Source organism: Salarias fasciatus, chromosome 14 (genome assembly GCF_902148845.1).
Source record: "Salarias fasciatus chromosome 14, fSalaFa1.1, whole genome shotgun sequence".
NCBI classification, from domain to species: domain Eukaryota; kingdom Metazoa; phylum Chordata; class Actinopteri; order Blenniiformes; family Blenniidae; genus Salarias; species Salarias fasciatus.
This window is the reverse complement of record NC_043758.1, coordinates 19,758,664-19,773,376: the sequence shown is the minus strand read 5'-3', so window position 1 is coordinate 19,773,376 and position 14,713 is coordinate 19,758,664. Positions and strand designations below refer to the sequence as shown.

At 42.9% G+C, this 14,713-nt stretch overlaps 2 protein-coding genes across 10 annotated transcripts in view; one reads left to right on the top strand and one right to left on the bottom strand.

The window, feature by feature from the left end:
- LOC115400499 (von Willebrand factor A domain-containing protein 5A-like) overlaps window positions 1-14,713 on the bottom strand; it is a 225,938-nt gene that overhangs the window by 124,478 nt on the left and 86,747 nt on the right. The window lies entirely within an intron of this gene.
- LOC115400503 (von Willebrand factor A domain-containing protein 5A-like) lies at window positions 509-11,094 on the top strand. Of its 5 annotated transcripts, none has more exons than XM_030108427.1 (21): window positions 509-620; window positions 940-984; window positions 1,244-1,446; window positions 1,531-1,753; window positions 1,954-2,120; window positions 2,221-2,335; window positions 2,439-2,614; window positions 2,697-2,785; window positions 3,672-3,816; window positions 4,113-4,192; window positions 4,304-4,418; window positions 5,058-5,216; window positions 5,314-5,417; window positions 5,595-5,818; window positions 6,023-6,097; window positions 7,624-7,692; window positions 7,830-7,904; window positions 8,329-8,501; window positions 8,591-8,714; window positions 9,244-9,461; window positions 10,641-11,094. In XM_030108427.1, the coding sequence occupies exons 2-20, from the start codon at window positions 942-944 to the stop codon at window positions 9,321-9,323; spliced, it is 2,439 nt and encodes an 812-aa protein (XP_029964287.1). In that variant the 5' UTR covers window positions 509-620; window positions 940-941; the 3' UTR covers window positions 9,324-9,461; window positions 10,641-11,094. The 5 variants fall into 5 exon arrangements, with proteins under 5 accessions (XP_029964287.1, XP_029964285.1, XP_029964288.1 ...); XM_030108425.1 differs by having other exon boundaries at window positions 7,624-7,698; XM_030108428.1 differs by lacking the exon at window positions 7,830-7,904.

Sequence of the window (14,713 nt, the reverse complement as noted above, 5' to 3'; positions counted from 1 at the left end):
TTCTGTGGGAAAGATTTATGAAAAATGAATCACCTAACATGTGATTTTCACTGGTTCTTTTTCAGAGCATTGTGGTGAAACACCAGATGATGACAGAGACGCACCTGTTACTTTTGTTGCAAACACTGAGGAGGTGTAAGTTATGTCAATAATGTCCAGCCTCAGCTCAGGTAAGAGCAGGATTCAACTCCCAGCTTCATAAATGTGATCCTGTCTGTCAGCTGTGTTGCAAATGTTGAATTTTCAGTGAGGATAATGTTCATTTGCTGTAGATCATCAAAAAGTTGTGCATGTAAGGAAAGCTGTAGTTTGCTGTGGTTCTGTTTGAAAAATGCGAAAAAAAATACTCGTTTTTTGGTCTCATATGTCTCATATGATGTTTTCATTTTGAAGACACTTAAAAAAACCAAAATGATGTCAAAAACATTTTATTTTTGAACAACACTGGGTTTAACTGGCAGTAGCTCCGCCCAGCCGGAAGACCTCTGGAAACAAATGAAGCGCACCCGATGGGCGTGTGTGTTTACTTTCTGTTTCTAAATAAAAACACTCCTTGAACTCGAACAGTACAGAGCCAGCGATTAAACTCTCCCTGAAACAATAAGCCTTTAAAATCAGAGGTAAGATATCGTCTGTTTATTCTTGACGCACTGAAAATCCTGACTGTCTGTTTGGAGATGACGGAGCTGCGATGTGATCCGCTGACTGACTGGAAGGAGAGTTTCCACTGAGACATACCTGCTGCTTTTATCCTGCAAACTGACACGGACATGTTCATGTGACGATATGTGAGCTGTTGCCATGAAAATCACCTTGTAGATATTGTGGTATCTAAATTCTGTCAACATGCAGATTTTGTTTTAAACCAAAATTAAAAATACTCTACGATATTGTTTTATATCTGTAAAAATGTGATGAAGGCATCTTCTTAATTTTCAGAAATGATGAACTGCTGCGGTTTGCTGACTGTCCAGAAAGAGCCAGGTAAAGTGTGTGTGTGTGTGTGTGTGTGCGTGTGTGAGTGTGTGTGTGTGTGTGTGTGTGAGAGAGAGAGAGAGAGAGAGAGAGAGAGAGAGAGAGAGAGAGAGAGAGAGAGAGAGAGAGAGTGACACACGCGAAAGGTGAACATTTTCACTTCAGACACATCTCGACTGTTTCATGTCTAACCTACCATGGTGCTGTAAATGGTGAGAATTGTGTTCGTATTTAAATGTTTCTGGTTGTGACTGTGTTTCTCCGTCAGTCCCTCTGAAGAGCATTGAGGTGGAGCTGGAGGTGAGGGACCATGTGGCTACAGTGGTCTCCACTCTGAACTACCAGAACAAAGAGGACAAACCCATCGAGGCGGTTTTTGTCTTCCCTCTGCCTGGAGATGCCGCTGTCTGTCATTTCAGTGCCAAGATGGGACAGAAGGAGATTGTGGCTGAGGTGAAGGAGAAACAGGAGGTGAGCAGAGCAGGTCCAGACTGACTGAGGACAACATCCAGCAGTGGGAGTGAATGTGGCTCACATGTGTCTCTTGTCCTGCAGGCTCGTGAGGAGTATGATGATGCTTTGAGCTCCGGTCAGCAGGCTTTCCTGCTGGAGGAGAGTGATCAGAGTCCAGATATTTTCTCAATGAGTGTGGGCTGTCTGCCTCCAGGAGAGAGCGCCTCCATCAGGCTGGAGTACGTCACTGAGCTGGCAGTGCAGGCTGACGAGGGGCTGAGGTTTTGTCTGCCTGCTGTGCTCAACCCTCGATACACACCTCAGGGTAGGAAGACCAGAGAGAAGATGATGCACACAAAAGTACAAATGACTTCATGACAAAAAAAAATAACAACTACAAAAATGTATCTAATTGTATGATGTATTGTTTTATTCAGTATCTTTTTCTGAAGCTGCTGTCTTCACAAATCTCCATATTCAAACAGAATTCTTCTCATTTCCAGTTGTTTCTCGTGTTGTTTTCAGGTAGTGAAGCTCCAGCCGTCCAGGTGAACTCTGTTCCAGCCTCTCTGGTTCCTTACAGTCTGTCTTTTTCTGCTCGAGTGTCCTCTCCTCGTCCCATCTCTAAAGTGGAGTCCAGCTGTTCCCTGGATCCTCTCCAGTTCCTGAACACAGACCAAACCCAGGCCACGGTAGGTGGAGTGCTGATGTGTCCACTGTGTGTGTTGGATCCTCTTCAGTGAAAAGAAGGCATCATATCATTATTCATCATCATATATTTGTACCCTGCAGGTGAAGCTGGGTGCAGGACACAAGTTTGACAGAGATGTTGAAGTGCTGATATATTACAAAGATGCCCACCAGCCCACTGCTGTGGTGGAAGCAGGACAGGCCTCTGCAAAACCTGGTGAGTGCAAATGTTTGTAGTTAGCATGGGAAGAAAGATTGTTGTGTCTTCATCCTCCAAGCAACAAAGTGATTGTTGTTGACTTTTCTGTGCTGTTTTTCAGGCACTCTGATGGGTGATCCAGTGGTGATGGTGAGCCTGTTCCCTGAGTTTCCTCAGTCTGTCATGTCTTCAGTGGCTTCCTGTGGAGAGTTTGTGTTCCTCATGGATCGATCTGGAAGTATGGACTTCAATATCAATAGCAGCCGGCAGCAAGAAACCCGGATAGGCAGTGCCAGGGTATTCACTATATTGTTATCTCCTACATTGGTTCTGCTCATTTCAAAAAGTAACCTTGACCTAATCTTTAATGTTTTCCAAGGATACTCTGCTGCTGCTGTTGAAGAGTCTACCAATGGGCTGCTATTTCAACATCTACAGTTTTGGATCCAGATATGAGCACATCTTCCCGTAAGTGACTCCAAAAATATTATGTTCAAAAATGACTCTTTATCTGTTCTGTGTGTGTGTGTGTGTGTGTGTGTGTGTGTGTGTGTGTGTGTGTGTGTGTGTTCTTGTATTTCTATCCTTGTCGGGGCCAAATGTCCCCACAAGGATAGCAAAACGTGGAACGACGTGCCTTGTGGGGACCTTTTTCCGGTCCTAAGTAGGAGAAACAGTGTTTTCTTGACCATGTTGTTGTTACTGAAAAAAGTAAAAGTGCAAAAACATTTCTTTAGGGTTAGGCTTTATTGTGGTGTGGGTTAGGGTTAGGGTAAGGGTCAGGGTTAGGGGCTAGACATGAATGGGAGTCAATGGACGGTCCCCACAAGGATAGAAATACAAGACTGTGTGTGTGTGTGTGTGTGTGTGTGTGTGTGTGTGTGTGTGTGTGTGTGTGTGTGTGTGTGTGTGTGTGTGTGTGTGTGTTCTTGTACATACCCAAAAGTAAGGACCAAAATTCGTATTTCACCAACAGAGTGAGGACATTTTTGCCGGTCCTCACTTTTCAAAAGGCATTTTTTGGCCTTTTTGAGGGTTAAGACTTGGTTTTTGATTTCGGGTTACAACTGGGTTTAGGTTGGGTTTTGGGCATAGTTTAGGGTTAGGCATTTATTTTTGATGGTTAGGGTTAGGGTAAGGGGCTTAGAAATACATTATATCAATGAGTGTCCTCACAACGATATAAGTACAAACGTGTGTGTGTGTGTGTGTGTGTGTGTGTGTGTGTGTGTGTGTGTGTGTGTGCGCATGTGTGTGCGCATGTGTGTGCGCTTGTGTGTGTGTGTGTGTGTGTGTGTGTGTGTGTGTGTGTGTGTGTGTGTGTGTGTGTGTGTGTGTGTGTGTGTGATGGCAGTCATAGTGTGGAGTACAGTGAGAAGACCATGGAAGAGGCTCTGAAGGTGGTGGAAAAGATGAAGGCTGATCTTGGAGGGACGGAGATCCTGGAGGCTCTGCAAGACATTTACAAACAGCCCTGCATTCCCAAGCAGCCCAGACAAGTACATAATGCACTTTGTTCGCCTCACTCGCCTCCTCTCCGGTCAAAGGGTGTCTTTGTGAGCTGACACCAACGCAGTCGTATTGACGGTGCACACACTCGTCTTTCATCATTGGCTCAACGTGTTTCTCTACAGCTTTTGTCAAATTAGCCTCCAAGTCAAATTTTAGCCGCACCAGGTTCAGATGCAACTACGTTTTTGTCTTGTTGTAACCACTTTATAATTTGAAAAAGCTCGTTGCCACACCCAGATAGTTACGTGCATGCCTTTCAGCTGACGTGTGGCTTTCATCTTAGCTGTTCATCTTTACTGACGGGGAGGTGGACAACACCAAACAAGTTTTAGACCTGGTGAAGAAGAATTCTGGCTCCCACAGGTGAAACTACACTGAGCACATGAACAATTTGTCACCAAGTTTCGGTTTTTACATTGTTAAATCGATCTCCATTTAAACCAAGCAGGCATTCAAAGACCTGTTGTGTTGCAGGTGTTTCTCCTTCGGGATCGGGGAAGGAGCCAGCTCTGCTCTCATCAACGGGTTGGCCAGAGAGGGAGGGGGTCACGCTCAGTTCATCACAGGAAGTGACAGGATGCAGCCAAAGGTCTGACACCACGGGCTTTACATGTGAAGTAACTACAGTGTGTGATGACGTATGTTTTCCCTTTGAAGAAATGAATCCAATCTGTTGACTTTGAGTCTTTTTTCTGTCAATGACAACACATAAAAAAAAAAAAAACTGACACAATCATCAAAATCGGTGGAAAATTAGGATTCCGATTGAGGCTTGTGCAGATTTATTCTCCAATCAGCTGCTGGAATCGACTCCAGCCTGTCGTGTTGTTTGTTTGGATTAACCATGGCTGAATGCAGTGAGTACCAGCATAAGTAGGTGTCAGGTTTGACGTCCTGAAAATAGATAAAGAATAAAGAAAACACGGGACAGAAACAAACGGAGGCAAAAAGTTTCCTCATATAAGGGAAGACAGAGCTGCTCTCAGAGTGAAAGAGACACCGCTCAGCTTCCCCAAGCAGCTCAGCTTCTCTGTTTTTATTTGGTTCATACCATGTGATTACAAAGACTTCATAAATACAAGAATCATTCTGTTTTTGGTCATGCCAAGCGACAACAACAGAACAGGCTGTGAAACCACACAAAAACACACAGGTATGGTGCGTTGTGCTCGATAAGCAGATATGACATGTGACATGGATCATTTTTTAAGCTCGGTTTGCTCATCAGGTGATGCAGTCGCTGCGTTTCGCTCTGCAACCGGCTGTGAAAGACGTCTCAGTCACGTGGGATTTACCGAAGGGAACCTCTGTCATGGTTGTCCCTCCACCCATCACCACCATCTTCCAGGGTCAGAGGACGCTGCTGTATGGCCGACTCACTGGTCAGGTAGGAGCAGCCCACTCCGAATGGAAGATGCGTCTGCAGCTGTCCGTCATCTCTGTCTTCATGTGAACATGAAACTAAGACTGTAATGTTGTGTCAGAGTGCAGAGGCAGCACAGGGCGGTGTGACGGTGAAGTACAGCCTTTCTGGAAGTCCCAGTCAGACTCAGCTACTCTTTGATCTCAAGCCAAAAGAAGACACTGGGTAAGATAGACGGGGAGATTAAAAAACCCCGTTTGGCAAGAATTCATGTCTTTGCAGCACAGTCAGTGTTCATGTTTCATGTTTATCCATGAGAACCTCAGTGCTGAGAAACATTTAATGTCTGTTTTGTTTCATACATCAGACGCTTCACTTGTATTCATGTCATCGTGTGTGCAGATTAACAATACACAGGTTGGCTGCTCGGACTCTGATTCAATCCCTGGAAATGGAGGACATAGACAACTTGGAAAAGGATGATTATGAAGCGAAGAAGAAGAAGGTGGTGGAGCTCAGTGTCCAGTCGGGAGTGAGTAGCGCCTTCACTGCTTTCGTTGCTGTCAACCGAGACAGCGGCGAGGCGACTCACGGACCCCTGGTGCGCAGAGATATTCCTGTGCCCAGTAAGTGTTTTGTTTTTGTGTTTGTCTTTAACGTGACATGCCCAAGTATCATGTCCTTCCGTGTTTGAGATTGTAAGCTATTGGATGAAATAGGAATATTATTATTGTCATCATCAGAATTATTTGCACCATTGAACAGCAGCTGCCAGGTTATCATTTGATTCTTAAAAAACCTTGATTGAGAATCGTTTTGTCCCAATGCAGTGGCGATGGGAATGATGTCTTCAATGGTGTTGGGCTGTGCTGCCATGGATATGGATTGTGTTCAAGAAATGCTGAGTAAGTAAAACCATAATTTTTTTTCCAGATGTCCTCACAGGACACTTCCACACTCTGGACTCTCATGGACAAAATAATAATCATAATAATAATAATCATAATCATAATCAGAATCAGAATCAGAATCAGAATAATTAATTTAAAAAAGTACAAGAGGAACCTTTTATTAAGGACCTTTGAACTTTTTCACACTGGAGGTAAGCAAGATAAAAATCTTACTTCCTGGGATCGAAGTTGGAAAAATGTTGAATTCTGACTTTGCAAGGAGCACTGATCAGATACAAAATATTTCAGCAAGTCTCTTCTACTTCTTCTCTTTTGGAAACTTTTCCTGACCTCTTCTTGTAAACATATATTTTCAGTAATCACTTATTGAGCACGTCTTGGCCTTTTTTTCACTCCTGTATTCTTCAATCAATCAATCAATCAATTTATCTTTGTATAGCCCAGTATCACAACAACAGTAGCCTCAGAGGGCTTCAAGATGCTACATTGGTTGGTAAAAATAAAAACAGTGAATAAGCATAATATTAATATGTCAAATTCACAGTAACGAGACAAAACGAAGCAACCACCGCCTTAGACCCTCACATCCGACAAGGAAAAACTCCAAAAACCCAGTGGGAAAAGAAGAAATCTTGGGGAGAACCACAGTATGGAGGGATCCCTCTCCCAGGGACGGACAGCTTTGGCAACAGCTAGCATGAGACAATAAAAAGTAAAGCCTCAGACTATGTTGAGTACAGTCCGTTGGACGGTCCAGCACAAGAACCACAGATCCCAGAAGTAGAACCGAGGCCAGTCCGCGGGCAGGACCGACAGGAGTGTCCTCCCGGTCCGGACAGAGCTTGTTCGTAGGTCCTCGTAATAGTGGAGTCAGCAACTGAAACTGGAGAAGACTCCCCCTCGAAGGGGGGGACAGCAGGTGAAAAGCAATGAACGGACTAAAGGGAATAACATTCAGACCCTCGAGGATAGGGCTCAGTGCACCGTACTTCCCACAGCATTCGAGCTCCCAGGGCAGCTTTGTGAATAGTTTAGTGTTTAAACTAGTATTTAGTTTAGTTTAATTTAGTTTAGTTTAGTTTAGTTCCTGATAAAACTATTTGAGTAATTATAGCACACTATAATATGAGATTCGACTCAGAGTTCATAAATATTAATTCGTTAAGCAATAAGAAAGAGGAGTTAATGTTTTGTCATTGCGATGAAATATACCGAAACTCTAATCACAGCTCAGTCAGCACAGTAACAGTAAAGCAATCACTGACGGTAAATGACTGAGTCACAGCTTTCGATGCTCTCAGAGAGGCGTGAAAGTCTCAGGAGGTCAGATCAGTGTCCCACAGTGATCAGGTCGGGTCTTGAACCGGCTGACTGTGTGTGTGAAGCAAAGCAGAGCAGAGCCGTTCACAGAACCTCTCAGAGCAACAACACTAATTTATGCTGCTAAACACTTCAGTCAGTTCAAGTTTTGTTAAGTTGCAGCATCCATTTAGTAACAAAACATTTTTTTTGACAACCAGTGAGCAGAAGTATTGGTGGCGTTCAAGATTTATGCTATGATGAGGGTGACGACGAAGAACCATTATCAGGTAATGGTATGTTTTATTCTTTCCTTTGTATCTCTTTTTTTTTTCAAATTTTCTAATGAATTGTACACTTCAGTCAGTTAAAGTTATGTTATGTTGCAGCATCCATTTAGTAACAAAACTTTTTTTTTGACAACCAGGGTGCAGAAGTATTGGTCATTATCAATATTTCTGCGACGATGAGGGTGACGACTATGAACCATTATCAGCTGACGGTACGTTGCATTCTCTCCTTTTTCTCTCTTTTTTTAATTTTTGAATGAATTGTGACTTTTTTCAGGGGGACTTCTGCATCATAGTTGTTATATTTTAGAAAGGTTGTTCCTGTGTCCTGGGGTCTTTGCAGGGCTGACAGTGGCCACTGGAGGGTGCAGTGGAGTATCTTATTGTGAGAAAAGCTCATGCCAAAGCTGTTGCAGTTTACTTTGATGAAATACTATTTTTTGTGATCTTTGCTTTTTTAATTGCCTGTATTCATCTGAATTGCACACAAACCTGAATATTCATCCATAGGCTGGAAGAAGATCTTGCTGTGACTATTGCACTGTTGTCAAACACATGGAGCATTCGTAATTAAACGAACAAACAAGAAACGATGCATTTGACATTTGTCTTTTGTTGGGTTTCTTCTTCCCTCAGGGTCAGTAGGTCTTGATGAGATCGAGGTTATTCCTCCCAAACAGCCCCCCAGAGACCCCTTTCTGCAGCTGGTGTCCCTCCAGAAGGCGTCTGGCTGCTGGCTGCTGGATTCAGCTCTGGCTGCTGCTCTGGGAAAGACCTGTGAGGAAGTGGAAAATTCTAAACCTGCACTGGTGGGTCTTTGTCAGAAACATGCGGTCGAATTATTGTTTTAAAAGAGAAATATTCAGTTTTAAATTTCATTGCTGATTTGGTGAATTAGATCAACAATGAAGTGTGGGCGACCGTCCTCGCTCTGATCTGGCTTCATGGATTCAAGAGTGACGCAAAGGAGGAGTGGGAGCTTCTGTCCATGAAGGCTGTCTTGTGGCTTCGTGCTCAGAAAGGTAGTAACCGCATTCACAATGGCCTAAGTTGTCCTTTTTTGGGGGTCAAACTGTCTGAATGCTGTAATGACAATAACGTGATAACGATCAATGACGTAACATGGGCTATGCCAGCCGTTGTCTGAATAACATTTAACAATTCATCTAATAAGTTTAGGAGTATTTTTTTTTTATTACCCTGTCTATTGGGCAGAATTTTTTGGAACTAAAATCTGTTTTGCAGGATTTGCACTGTTTGCACAACATTACTGTCACAGTCATTCATTGAGGATTCGAAGCAGCACTCTGTCCATTATCATTCCTAAAATCTTGATTTTTTACTGCATTTTTTCAAGTTATTCCATTGTTTGCTTTGTTACATTCAAAATGACCAAAATGACTGCATTACTGACAGGTATTACATTATTGGCCTTATTACGCTTTTGCTTTATTTATGATACATTATGATGACCACAAATGCTCATCAAGTGATTTTTCATTTCTTTCTCTTTCTTTCTTTCTTTCTTTCTTTCTTTCTTTCTTTCTGCAGCATCGTATTTATCAGAAAGTGTGGAAGCTGGAAAAGTACTTTTGGGATGTAGCTTCCAGAAAGATGTTCTTGAGCTCTGAAGTTAACTTTGAGCCAACGTCTTGCTCAGCATATGGACACCAGAATGAGCTTCATCTGCAGTCTCGCATTTTCATCAACTACCAACCTTTACTGATATTTGAACCATTTCATTTGTCCAGAAGCATGAATGTCACAAGGTAAAAAAAATGTTCACTGTTTCTCATCACTGTTACAGCTTTGTGCTTCACATTCATGATAATAAACAATTGCGGTACCTGCATACTCCCTCATTCAGTGCTACGTCATCAAAATTGAACAAAATTGTGCATTTGTTCAAAAACCCATGTGAAGACTGTCTCCGTGGTTTCAGGACTTTTTTTCTTTTGCCATAGTACCGTTTTTAACCAATGCGGTACTTATATTCATTTTATCATCATCCATGTGGTTCAGTGGAGAGAGCAGTCGTCCTACAATCGGGAGTTCAATTCCTGGCTCCTCCTGTCTACATGGCGAAGTGTTCTTGGGCAAGACACTGAACCCTGAACTGCCCCCAGTGTTGTACGTTGCTTTGGACAAAAGCGTCTGCCAAATGGAATTGTAGAATCATTGAGGTGATAGCCAGCCCCCTATCAACTCGGTCCCAAGTAACTTTTCCAATGGAACAGAGCACATTTAGAGCAGCTGCACGTTGTTTTTATTTTTTTAATTCTCGTTAACGTCTGTGTGCCTCTGCAATCAGCGGATGGTGCGTTCAGGAGCGTCGGAATATTAGTTACTACTGAAAATAACCAGGGTTACAATGGCTACATGTGAAGGATTTGTGTGAGTCCCCCCCGTCCCACCCTAAACTGATGCCTATGTGCAGATGGTTTTAATGAGACAGATGTTGCAACTGAGGCTTTACTGTTCATGGTATTTATCATGTTCAAACTTAGTATTAATCAAAATAAAATACAATATCCACAACAACCAACAAGTGTAACGGCGATGTCAACACCTGTTTGGGAGGGTCCGTTGTCGACGTGTGGAGATGAGCAACTAGTGAGTATCAAAATGGCGTTTGTGTTGTCTTCTCATTTGAGAGGGCCCCATTCCTGCCTTTGCCTTGGGCCCCAAATTTGTTAAATCCGCCACTGCCCAGACTAATGTGTACTGCACGTTTAATGTCCTCATGTTAGTTGCAAAGCTGTAAGCCGCCCAGCTTTTACTTGATCCAAATTAATTAATATAGATCACGACTAATCGTGATCCATATTAATTAATTTAGTCATATGGACTTGGTACATCAGCCTTAGCAGTGATCATAACGTTATCTGAATGGCATATGCACTGTTTAATGTTGATTTTCTTTTTTCCCCATTTCTAAATTATTTCAGGAACTGTCAGCAACGATCCTGTCTCTCCTGCATACATACCATCGATCTTCCAACACCTGCCATCCTCAAAAAAAACCACGAAGACAGCGAGCTCTTCAAAGCTACATGCACAGAGAGGATGCAAAAAAAGAAGGGAAATTCAAAGACACACTGAAGCTGCCAGAGTGTTGTTAACCATGCATGCAACTTTTCAGGATGTCCCCAGCCAGAAGACACACTGGCAGAGACAGTGGTGGACCCAGAAATGAAAGCTGATGGGAAAAATTGTGCTTTTCTCGTCACTGTTTTTATGGCTAAATGCTTACTGGTGGAATCCAGACATAAGGAACATTTTTTTAGAACAGGTGAGAAATGATGGGGAGACTTGGTTATGAGACTATGTTATTGTTTGACATTTAACCCCAAAGAATGTAAAGAATGACATGACAAACACTGCAATAAATGTCATTGTTAATAAGCCACACAAGATCTGTCTTTTCTTTCTCGTCACATGCTTCTTTTAGTTCTAAACATTACAGAACATTTATTAATCTGCTTATGAAAAACATGGAGACTTGAGAATATCGTTTGTCAGCAGAATGGCCTCTCAGTTGCAAATTGTTTAATTCTGTCATCTTCTCTGTAGTAGAGACACTTGATTCCAAGGATCCCTTGCCCACAACAATGACATTTTATCATGACATCTGGAGAGGCCCCTCAGCGTGGATGTTCTGGCAGGAGGTGCAGGCCGGCATCTTCAACCACTGCAGCGTCAGCTTCTTGGTGGATCTGCTGCACAACATTCTTGTACTGTGACAGGCTGTGTTTTCATGGTCTCACCCCCACCTGAAAGTTTAAAACAATTAATTTTCCGAGCTGGAACATAATACCGGCGTCCAGAAGGCCTCAAGATAAACTCTGGAGTCAGAGGATGAAGAGGCTGAGCCAAGATACTCTGTGCTTTACTCGGCACCTGCTGCTCCCACAGAGAGTTCAAGTCTCTCAGTTTAACACCTGTGATTTTAGAACAGGTCTTGACAATGTTCTGCAGTTTGTTTTTGTCCCTCACAGACCAGGATTGAAACCAACAGATAAAAGAAAATGTGAGTAAACTCTCGATAAATGAACAGTAAAAATTATTTGAAAGAGTTTTGTTCACATTAAAAGAGTTCAACCTTCTCAACAAGTAGGTACGCTGCTGCCCACGTTTGACAATGTTATCAAGTGTTCATGTCAAATCTTAATTTGTCATCTATCACCGTGCCCAGATATTTATAACTATTGACAATTTCCACGTTTTCTCCATGGATGACACTGACACTGTGGGAGGAAGTCTGTCTAAAATCAATGACCATATCCTTAGTTTTCAAAACATTTACATCAAGGTAATTTTCCTCGCACCACTTAACAAAATGGCCTAAAGCAGGACCATGATTTTCATCCTTACGTGACAGTAGAGAAACCAGAACTGTGTCATCTGAAAATTTAATCAGAAATCTGTTCTCCTCAGCGGATCTGCAGTTGTTGGTGTACAGAATAAAAAGAAGAGGAGACAGGACACAGCCTTGAGGAGACCCCGTGTTAGAGGTGGTGGGGGGAGACAAGCAACCATTGACCAGAACACGCTGGACCCGATCAGTGAGAAAATCCAAACTCAATGACAACAATTGGTCAGGAAGGTTAAAATGTGAAGCCAGCCTTTGAATCAGGATGTGAGGCTGCATTTTATTAAAAGCAGAAGAGAAGTCTGCAAATAAGAGTCTCGCATGGGCCACTGCGTTTTCAAGGTGCGTGTGTTAAAGGTTGTGTCCGGAGTTTCCGTTCGTTTCCAATGTATGTATCATTTTTTAACAGAGCTTAAATGTGTCAGTCTGGTTCGATACTACAATATAATATTAGCATAAAGCGATATAAAAATGTATTCATGAGCTCCGCCTTCGTCTCATAGACCCCCATGTTATCCAAAAAAGCGCCGGTCAGCGTCAGCCAATAGACTTCGAGCTTTCGCCTTGTAGTGCTGTCAATCAACATGTGCACGCAGCCAGAGAGCACGTGTACTCGCCCAGGCAGAGGTGAGTTAGCTAAGCAGCAGCCGCTGTGCTTACCTCGGATATATCCATGGTCTGCTGAACATCCACTGTAAACAGCTAAACATGTAGGATGCTGTAGGAGTCGGAGGCTCTCATTTTTACCCGACAGATAGTAGCGTGCACAATTAAAGGGGCGTGGCTTGGTCGCTCATGAAAGCAGAGGGAGGGCGGAACCTCCAGACGTTGGATTGAAAAAACCTCTCTCTTTCAAAACTCCGAACACGAGCTTTAAGTAAGAAAAGCTTTGCGTCCTCCACCCCTTTATTTGATTGATAGGCAAATTTCAGTGTATCTAGTCTCCCTGCTTTAAAAGGCAATATGTGGGCTTTTAATATTTGCCCAAAGTATTTCATGACGAGTGACTTGAGTGCGACTGGTCTGAATTCATTCAGCTCTCTTGACTTGTTGGATTTTGGGAAAGGAATGTTTACACAGCTGCATATATGGCCCATTTGCAGGCTATTGTCCTTAAATTTCGTGTTTTCTACAAAATACATAGCCTATTCAAGACCATGTATGCATTTTATTCTGAATGGCCCGAATGTAAACATCCTGTCGCACGAAATTCAGCGTGTTGAAGCACAACAGCCATGGAAGAAGAGACGCTGATTTTGGAAATGGAGAACCATCAAATTTTATATGACCCCAGTCATCCTTTCTGCCAGGATGTACAGAGAAAGATGCCAGTGTGGCCCAGACTGCTCAAATTTTGGAGGTCGATGCTAAATAGCGCATGTACTTCTCTGCTTCTCCGGCCGGGCGGAACAGAGACACAGCGGAGCAAAGCGGACGCTGTGGGTTTTGACAAAACAGAGCAGAGCTGAGCGGAGCGGTCGGGTGCTCTTGGGGAGCTGAGCGGACCCATAACCAGTGGAATTTAGGGGTTATAATACGCCAGCTCCACTTGGCAGTGCAAACTTGGCACCGAGCTCTTCCCTTTTTTTCGTTTAAAGTTGTCCCAAACTTTTAACATTTTCTGGTGTTTTCTTTGTTGTGCTTCCTCCTTTTCACCAGCATTTTCTTCATTCTGCTCTTCAACGCCGCGACGCGCCACGACGACGCGTCTCGTCGCTGGTGGAATGCGCGTTCCCATTTGTTTTCAATTGTATTTTGATGCAAAATCGCGGAAAGCATCTGGCGGTGTGAACGCAGGTTATCCATTTCTCGCGTCGTTTCACCGCGCTGTGCTCCATCTGCTTGCTCCAACATGCCCGTGCGGCCAACACTCTCGTGCGGAAACAGGCTGCGCTTTAGTTCCGGGCACTACACGCCAGCGGTTTCACGGTAGTTTCACTGTACACAATTAATAAACGAATCCTCGAAGCAACAGAATTTGATTAGAAGCTTTTTTATAATCGAATTATTCGATTTATTCAATGAATCGTTTCAGCCCTATACATCATAGTCACTTCATCATACACACATTCTGTTGCACTGAAACATACTGTACATATATCTATATATCTATATATATATATATATATATATATATATATATATATATATATATATATATATATATATATATATGTACAGTATGTTTCAGTGCTGAATTCTGTCCTGAGAATACCAAATAATTTGTATGGTGCATTGGAAGTTGATTTGGTATTCTGTGACACATTGACTTTAGGGGTCCCCCTGGTGTTGCTGCTCTCAAGTATCAGTTGCTCTGATTCGAAATTGTTTCTAAAGCAGCACTAACCCTCAGTAATAGCCAATCCTGACTCCAGCACCGAAAACATATGCTATAATTTTAGACACTCGTCAAATATAAGTTCGGTTGCGCCGCAGTGCAGCGCACAAGGTTCACACAAGTCATTGACATTCTACCCAAATGCTGCACAAAATCATCAAGTAATAATAACGCTGATCTTACTGGATACAAAGTGGAGATCACAGACTCATGTGATTTATGCTTGATTCCTGTACATCAGCTCTTGAAATCGTCGTTACCAGCCAGCCGTCTTCTTTGTGAGACTTCTCGAGGCTGCTCTCCTTGGTGCG

Bases quoted from the DNA above. Each gene is read 5' to 3' on its own strand.
- LOC115400503 (XM_030108425.1), top strand. From the start codon at position 942: ATGATGAACTGCTGCGGTTTGCTGACTGTCCAGAAAGAGCCAG. The intron at 4,419-5,057 runs GTCTGACACCAC...TTTGCTCATCAG, and splicing joins GTGACAGGATGCAGCCAAAG to GTGATGCAGTCGCTGCGTTT. The intron at 8,715-9,243 runs GTAGTAACCGCA...TTCTTTCTGCAG, and splicing joins GTGGCTTCGTGCTCAGAAAG to CATCGTATTTATCAGAAAGT.